Source organism: Nicotiana sylvestris, chromosome 12 (genome assembly GCF_000393655.2).
Source record: "Nicotiana sylvestris chromosome 12, ASM39365v2, whole genome shotgun sequence".
Classification (NCBI taxonomy): domain Eukaryota; kingdom Viridiplantae; phylum Streptophyta; class Magnoliopsida; order Solanales; family Solanaceae; genus Nicotiana; species Nicotiana sylvestris.
The window spans coordinates 144,950,927-144,960,183 of NC_091068.1; the positions used below are offsets into that span (position 1 = coordinate 144,950,927).

Below are 9,257 nucleotides of genomic sequence, written 5' to 3' on the forward strand. Positions count from 1 at the left end.
CTTACAGATAGGTTACTTGGTACAAGTATAGTTCATGCCTTGCTTGAGGTCTTATAGGTTTGGTATTTCCTTATGAAGGTCTTTCGGGCACGAGGTTGCCCACTTGGGGTCTTACGACCTCGAGTTTTTCATAGCTCGATGAGGTGACAATCGGCGACAGTCCCCGAGACATCGAGGGTTTTTGCCTCTGGAGCCGTTCTTTGATGTTGCCTCATTGAGGGATTATGAGCTCGAAGTTTCTGGCCTGGAGGTCTTACGGCTTCGAGTTTTTGACGTCATTTCCCGAAAGTTCGGGAAATTTTTGGCCCTGGAGCCATTTCTTGTGAAAATAGCAGACTTCTTTGAAGCACAAAGTGTTTTGATGGTAAAAAATCAAAAATATTCATTGTTTACTTGGTACAAGTATACATAGTTTTCGTCGTCGAGGGTTCGATTATTCTATGCGGATACGGTTCTTTCGACCGTTTGGCTCGATACATCATTTTTCTACTGGGAACCTCTTTGGCTCGTCTTGATTTTCTCGGGGAGATGATCTCCCGGGGGGATGCCCCCCCAGTATTCGAGGTTGGTCGAAGAGAATCCTTGAATACTTTTTAAGTTCTCTTTAGGTAGCATATAGATTTTGCTTCGTTAAAAACCTTGCCGGTAAAACCCTTCTGGGGATAAAATCCGATCGAAGGAAAAAAGTGCAATGCATGCTTTAGAACCTAAGGTCTTCGAGCTGGAAGGTGTGCTTCGATTCTTCTTAACCAGACACCTGCACAAAGGTTAGTATGAAACGTAAATCAAAAGGGAGATGGTTATACCTTAGTTGTGATGATGCTCGAGCCTCAATATGCTTCAACCGCTCGCTCTGGGGACGTGGTACGATCCTTCGCTTATTTACTCGGATACGGCCGAGAATGTGGCTTGTAATTGCTACTTCGCTATTTGCTTATCCTTTGGCTCCTTCGATGTTAAAGGTGTCGATGTCGGTGCCACATTGTGCACTACGAACATCTCTCTTGCTGCATGCTGCTTCCCATATACCATTTTTATACTGTCCTTGTTGGGAACTTCATTATTTGATTAAGGGTTGATGGTACTACTCTCATGCAGTGTATCCATGGCCTTCCGAGCAAGGCATTGTATCTCATGTCTCCTTCGATGACATGAAACTTGACAATTTGGGTTGTGCCGGCCACGTTGACTGGGAGGGTGATTTCCTCTTTCGTTGTCTCGCTCGCCATTTTGAATCCATTGAGGACTCAAGAAGCGGGCACAATCTGATCGGGCAGTCCGAGCTGCTCTACCACCCTCGACCTGATAATATTGGCCTAGCTACCTGGATCCACAAGTACACGTTTAATTTGAAATGTTTTCACAAGAAAAGAAATTACCAATGCATCGTTATGAGGCTTAGACAGGGTCTCGATGTCCTCTTCGCTGAATGTGAGTGTGTCATCGAGTATGTAACCTCGAGTTCGCTTTTCCCTGGTGATGGATATTTTTGTTCTTTTGATAATGGGTTCCTGTGGGATGTCGATTCCTCCAACGATCATGTGGATGACATGTTAAGGCTCGTCTGTTTCATTTTTCCTATTTGTCTCTCTTTCCCAAAATTGATTTTTGGCTCGGTCGCTGAGGAATTCTCGGAAGTTCCCTTTGTTAAGTAGTCAGGCTACTACTTCTCGGAACTGTTTGCAATCTTCGGTCCTATGACTGTGTGTGCCGTGAAATTTGCACATTAGGTTAGGGTTCCTTTGCGACGGGTCTGATAGTATGGGTTTTGGCCACCTGGTGTCTTTAATTTTACATATGGACGATACGATGTCCGAAATATCGACGTTGAAGTTGTACTTAGATAACCGGGGTGTCTCCGTCGGCCCTGTGTATCTGTCAAATCCAGCTCTGCTCACGATTCCCCAAGGATTCTGACCTCGATCTGCCCTTCGGTCGTTTCGAGGTATGTTACACCTTTGGGCGTTTCTTCGATCTTCAGTGTATGGTTGGTACCTTTCCTTGTTTGGCTTTGGCTCCTTTGCCAGGAGCCTGCTAGGATACACTAAGCCCGAGGGGGTTCCCAATTGGTCGTCCTCAACCCTAATCTTTGATTGATACCGGTTGTGGACATCCGCCCAAGTCACGGCAGGATATTCAACCAAGTTCTACTTTAGCTGCTTTGAAGCTACCAAGCTTCGTTTATTCAAACCTTGGGTGAAGGCCTGCACTGCCCAATCATCGGAGACTGGTGGACACTCCATTCGCTCCATTTGAAAGCGAGATACAAACTCCCGTAACATCTCATTTTCTCTCTGTTTGATTTTGAAGACGTCGGATTTCCTTGTAGCAACTTTGATGGTACCAGCATGTGCCTTTATAAAAGAATTTGCTAGCATGGCAAATGCGTCTATCGAATTCGGGGATAGCTTGTGACACCATATCATGGACCATTTTGAAAGTGTTTCCCCGAATTTCTTCAATAGGACGGATTCAATTTCGCCGTCCTTTAGGTCATTTCCCTTTACGGCACAAATGTAAACAATGACGTGCTCGTTGGGATCCGAGGTTCCGTTGTACTTTGGGAGATCGAGCATTCTGAATTTCTTCGGGATAGGCTTCGGAGCCACACTTGATTGGAATGGCTTTTGTACGAATTTCTTTGAATCAACACCCTTCAGGATCAGGGGTGCGCCCGGGATCTGATCAACCCTTGAATTGTAGGTCTCCACCTTTTATCATTAGCTTCTATCTTCTTTTCGCCCGATTCAATCCTCTTTGTGAGGTCCTCGAGCATCTTTATAATAGCGGGATCGGTCGCTGATCCATTGTTGCTCGATCTTTCCGGTACCTGTTTGGCTCGAGGAGCCATTTCCGGCACTACTGTGCTTGGAGTTTTTTGGTGGCTTTGCAGTTGAGCAATCGCCAGTTGTTGTACCTATAACATCTCAAAAATGATGTGAAGGCTAACCTCTTGTTCCTCCCGAGCTGGGGTTTTTTTGAGCTTCTTGTTGGTTTTCTTAGCGTATACTCATGTTATTGTGGGAGCTTATATCGACGTATTGGGCATTGCGTGAGACCACATCCACAGAGATTGGCTCTGTTGCATCCTCAGCGTTTCGCAGTGGTACGTCAACACTTGGAACAACTACACCATTCTCTCCATGGTCCTCAAGACCGTTGTTTTCATGCGTATTTACTGAGTTAGACATTTTGACCTGAAATCAAAGATTCTTGGATAAGAAAAAATGTGTAGAATAACTTGCATTTTTCAGTAAACCAGCACTAAAACAATCACTATTATTTTTAGCCCTATGGTGGGCGCCAAACTGTTTATCTTGAAAATGGTAATTACAATTAAATTTGATTTTGTGGTTCTAAAAATACGTAAATTTGTATGCTAGCTATTAGGCAATAAATGCTAAGTGTAAGCTAGGGAAGCAAAATAAGAGTAAGAGTAAGTGTTGTTATTCAAACCAAACGATCGTGAATCAGGGTGAATCGGGGTCTCGAGTTGGCCTAAGCCGGGCCTCGAGGTTGAGCTAATTAGCTCGACTGGAGATGATCGATGGAGGTCTAACAGTTACAAGGGCCTCAATAATGGCTCTTTATGATCAATGATGAGTAATAAATGAAGAACAATCAATGAAACACAATAAATGTAAGCAATAAATCAAAGGAAAGACAATGAAGAGTGTTTAAGTTAGAGAGCAGAGAATGTTCTTGTTCTTGTATTGAATATCATGTGTGCAAGAAATAACAAGGGTCCCCTTTATATAGGAGGGGGAATCACAACATAGTACATATGCATTTATTACAAGGATATGAAGCTGGTACAACTATTTAATGTCACTGTACGGATTTATACTATTCTTGTAAACCTGGCTAACTTTAGCCACGTGCCCTTTAAGAATTTTCCGCTTGTCTAAGATAACCACCGATTTGCACTATCCCACGGTCGAGCATTGGGAACCCTCGGGATCAAACCTCGAGCTGTGCCTCGAGGCTTCTGAAGACGGGCTATAAAAATGCCATAATGATCATAAAATCGGACGCTCCGATTTTAGCCGTGTACAATCGTGAAGAAGGAAAATGCATTGCCCTAGAAACACACTATGTGATCGCGTACAAACCTTTGCGACCGCGATGAACAAACAACACTGCCTCCATAAATACTCTAAGTGATAGCGAATTGAACCATGTGAACGCGAACCACACAGGATCCCACACTTTGCAAATGCGTCACCTCTTACGTGAACGCATAGAAGAAATTCCACTTCACAGCTGCCAGTCTTAACACTATGCGAACATTACCTACATCATGCGAACGCGGACAATATCTAGCTCTAAGGTACGCGATCGCGGCCCTCCAATCGCGACTGTGATTAAGAATCTGCCCAGCTCCAAGTTTTCCTCTATGAGATCGCATGGCATACTTCGCGATCGTAAAGACCAATTGAAGTACCAAAAACCAGAACACACTAGCAATGGAAACATGAAGAAAAATGATATCAAACACGTCTGTAACTCACCCTGTCCTCTCGGTACCCCGTTCGAATATACAAACAAGTCCCACATTATAAAACGGACCTACTCGAGGCCTCAAATCACGCATAATAACATCGAAATGACGAATCGCACCTCAATTCAAACTTAAATGAACTTTTAACTTTCAACTTTCAAAACTCGTGTCGAAACATATCAAATCAACCCGGAATGAACTCAAATTTCGCACACAAGTCCCAAATGACGTAATGAAGCTATTCTAAATCTCGGAATCATAATCTGAATCTGATATCCTCAATGTCAACTCTCGAGCAAACTTATGAACTTTCCAAACCTTCAAATTTCCAACTTTCGCCAATTAGCACCGAAACCTTCTAGAAATATCCAAATGCAAGCCCGGGCATACGTCCGAGTCCAAAATCACTACACGGACCTAACGAAACCATCAAATCTTCAATCTGAGGTCAAATACTAAAAAGTCAAACTTGATCAACTTTTCCAACTTTAAAGCTTCAACAATGAAATTTATTCTTCCATCTAATTTTGAATCACCTGGAAACCGAAATCGACGATACACATAAATCGTAATATATCATACGAAGCTACTCATGCCCTCAAACCACAGAGCAAAGTGCAAATGCTCAAAACGACCGATCGAGCCATTAAAAAATCATGTAGGCCTTTTTATGTCTTATTATTATATGAATTTTATGAAAGAAGTTTAAGGATCTTTTAATATATTTTGATTTTAGCCCACCATCTATTGAGACCACTATCTCACAAACATGTCGTCCAACCAGCTTCATTCACTTCTTATAATTAAATGACACATTCATCGCATTTAATGTTCTTGTCATTATTATCTTATATTAATTGACATTCTATAAAATTTAACTGAGAATGCCAAGGGTGGACGAGTAGCTCAAGGATGAGGCTAGTAAAGCCTTGATTTAGGCTCTTGAACTTTTTAGGTCCCAAATTTTTTTAATTGTGGAATGTATAATATTATTATAGTATTAGACTATATTAAAGTTTGCAGAAAAATGAAATGAAAAGAAAATTTTAAAAGAAAGCTATCTACTCTTTAACATTAAAATATTTTATAACTTTGAATTAAACTACTTAAATTTTTATATTAGTAAAAATATTTTTTTATAACAATATCAAAAGCAATATATTGCATATACATGTCTAACATCTTAATTATTTAATCTCTTATTAATATAATATTATTATTACTATGTAAAGTTAAAGACTTTATGTCATTTAAGAATATTATACAATTAAGTAACAAGTACGGAAAGAAATGGCAACACTAACTTGTGAGACAGTATTTTATTATATAAGATGACTATACTTCACAATATTAGGATATTTCGTCTATATTTTACTAGGGTGGATAAGAAATGTTGTTCACTAGCGTTAAATTATACCTTTATAGACAAAAAATATATTGCAGTCTGAATTAAAGAAGTTTATAGAATGAAATGAAAGAAATTCGAGAATGATATTACGTAGAATTGTCACGACCCAATTTAGGACCGTGACCGGCTCTCAGGAGTTAGTGTTCCCAAGTAAGCCTCATCAGTATTTTACAGAAAATTGGACAGAGTTTCCCCTGTTTTTGGACTATCCAAAAATAAACATGTCTTAGAAATCAACAACACAACCAACCTATATCAACCAAATAAGCTATAATCCTCATTCCCGAAATATTTCCAACACAATAATACTAACTTCATCTCCAAGTATACGATAGGAAAGTCTAATACGAATCACGAGTCTATATCAACAAAAGAATACTTACAAAACTCATAAAAATGACTATGGAACGACTCTAAGAGTTTCAAGAAAGAGACTATAATAAATAACAATCTTTGCACACAAGAATAAATGCGTGGCTCACCAGGAACTGCCAACTTGTGTACTCTAATTAACGAAATCTTTGCCTGCGTCTACTGCTATTTCTGTAAAAATAATAGCGGGGAGTGAGTCACTAGCTCAGTGAGTAATAATATTTAACCACAACCAGTTTTAAATAGGGGACAAGTCAGAAAATATGCTTGTATAATAATCACAAAATAAAATGCCCCTTTTAAAATGGTAATAATAATCAGCCCCATCATGTGTTTGTTGTAACAAAATCAATTTAATAATTCAGTAATAAACTTGATAAATATTGTGTCATACCAAATCTTTATATTTGGGAGATTTTCAGAAAATGATCATGTAATTTGTATCAGTGTGTGGACTCCTTCGTAAAAGGAGTCAAGTATAACTGTAGGTCCCTACTCGAGGGAAAACTGTAACTGTATGCTAGTTCTACCTTCCCACTAGCGAGGGTTATAACTGTAATCGGTAATCGGTAATCTGTAAATACAAGGTGCACCAGGTCTAACGAACCCGCCGTTAGCTACGGGATCCTTCAAAGTCTCCTCCCATTTATACTCTTTCTTGTAAATAGTAAATACTCGTACAAAAGCATTTTAAAAATAATAAAGGGCATATCATTCCTTATCAAATCTTGTAATTTTATTTCGATAATAGTAATCATGTCTCAAGTAACAGTAAAACATGTCTAGTAACAGTGAGAATACTTCAAATAACTATAACATCTCAAGTAATGGTAAAACATATTTAGTAACGGTAAAAATATTTTGGTTAATCAGTAAACATCTCAAGTAAACTGTTCTGTATCATATCAAGTAAAGGACTTGTCCCACATGCAATTTCAAAGCATCAGTAATACATTTATTTTCAAAATCATATATAAACCATGCAGGTTATGAAAACACAAATTGTGGTAAGATTACTACTCACAGTACTCGTGTCGAAATACCAAACTCGTAGCCTCGAGCGATCTGTACAATTTTCTTCAATCAATATATAATCACACCAATATCGATCTTGTGTTAATTGCCTCATTTAGGCTAAATCCATTACTTATTTAGAATACTCAATCCTCTGAGTTTTATATTTTATCATCAATTCGCCAAATTATATTTACCCATGCAATGAGTAATTTAAATTAGTCCAAAATCTTGTAAATAAAAAGGTATTTATATGGTTTATTCCCTGTACTATTCAATTTTCTTAATCGTGTGCATAAATTGAAACTGAAATAACCTTACTATCCATAATATTCCTTCTTAATTGGTACTTATCTTTTGTACTCAATACTAGACTCACAACATTCAAACCCAAATTCGATATTGTCATTGCAATACAGTTAAACACTAAAACTCAATACTTACACCCTAACTTGATTTACACCTAACAATGATCATATATAATAAGACTAGTTAAAGTACAAATACATCAATACCCTTCTTTTTTCCAAGTGAATTTATCCTACAGTTACATTGACCAACTTCCAATTGCATAATTTGGCCAGAATAACTCTTATTGGTATTTAATTTCTTATACCTTGTGAAACCCTTCAAATATATGAACTGGGATAAAAAAATTACCAGAAGAAAAGAACCCAGATGAGAAATTCAAGTATTACCCGTAAGAACCAGTGCGTTTTTAAAATTTCTCAAGGTTTGGCTCTAGCCTCTTTCTTCTTCTTCTTCTCCTTTGTTTCCTCCTTTATCGTTTTTTTCTTTCTTTGTTTGTTTTTAGATTCTGTTGCTTAGCAGCAACGTTTCCCCTTTTCCCTTTTAGTTTTGTCGTTTCTCGTTCTTATGGGCTTTAGCCCATTGTCCTTTTTTTTTTTTTTACTTTAGAATTACATCCTCCCCACCCTCCCGAATTTAATTTAAGTACATACCTGTGGACTGAAATAAATGGGGATACTTTGCTTGTATATCTTTTTCTACTTCCCACATAGATTCTTCAACTGTATGATTTCTCCATAACACTTTAAAGAACACAATTTGTTTTGACCATAGCTTCCTTACTTGCCTATTAACAATAGCCACTGGCTCCTCCTCGTAAGTCAACTTCTCATCACGCAGTATAACATGTGCTTCAAGCACCTGAGATGAGTCTAGTATACATTTCCTTAGCATTGAGGCATGAAAATGTGGATGAATAAAGGACGACTTGGGAGGAAATGCCGAACGATAAGCCACCGCTCCCACTCGGTCTAGTATCTCATACGGTCCTATAAACCTGGGGCTCAGCTTGCCTCTTTTCCCAAACCGCATCACAACTTTCATAGGAGAGACTCGTAGGAACACTTTGTCCCCAATTGTAAACACTAAATCTCTTCTTCTCTTATCCGCATAAGATTTTTGTCTACTTTGAGAAGTAAGCAATCTCTGTCTGATCAATTGGACTTTGTCCTTAGCTTCTTGTACTAATTCGGGTCCCAATAAGTTAGTCTCTCCATCTTCAAAAGAACGACATCCTCTACCATACAATGCTTCGTACGGTGCCATTTGAATACTGGACTGGAAGCTATAGTTGTAAGCAAATTCAGCTAAAGGTAGATAAGTATCCCAACTACCTCCAAACTCAAGAATAGAATCTCTCAACATATCCTCCAAGATATGTATAGCACATTTGGACTTTGTGTTTGTGTGCGATAAAACTAGTACTAAGATCTACTCGTGTACCCAACAATTCTTGAAAAGGTTTTCAAATCGTGAAGTGAATGCGATCCTTTAATAGAGCTGATGGACAATAGAGTTCTATTGAGTCAGATATTTTTCTATTCATGTATATCTATGCATATTTTTACCTCACTATAAGAGGTTTTGACTAGCAAGAAACGTGCCTACTTGATAAGCCAATTTACAAATTTCCCACATATAATCATACCTTTA

The 9,257-nt window shown here is 38.5% G+C and overlaps 2 protein-coding genes across 2 annotated transcripts; both read right to left on the reverse strand.

Moving 5' to 3' along the window:
• Positions 1 to 2,147: 2,147 nt before the first annotated feature.
• Positions 2,148 to 2,576, reverse strand: LOC138883886 (uncharacterized). The gene has a single exon (XM_070164604.1). It carries the CDS (start codon positions 2,574 to 2,576, stop codon positions 2,148 to 2,150), a length of 429 nt encoding a protein of 142 aa, XP_070020705.1.
• A 171-nt stretch (positions 2,577 to 2,747) lies between these two features.
• Positions 2,748 to 8,969, reverse strand: LOC138883887 (uncharacterized). Its single transcript, XM_070164605.1, has 4 exons — positions 8,258 to 8,969; positions 7,912 to 7,937; positions 3,011 to 3,197; positions 2,748 to 2,917 (listed from the first exon to the last, which is right to left on the reverse strand). Exons 1-4 carry the CDS (start codon positions 8,967 to 8,969, stop codon positions 2,748 to 2,750), a joined length of 1,095 nt encoding a protein of 364 aa, XP_070020706.1.
• Positions 8,970 to 9,257: the final 288 nt, after the last annotated feature.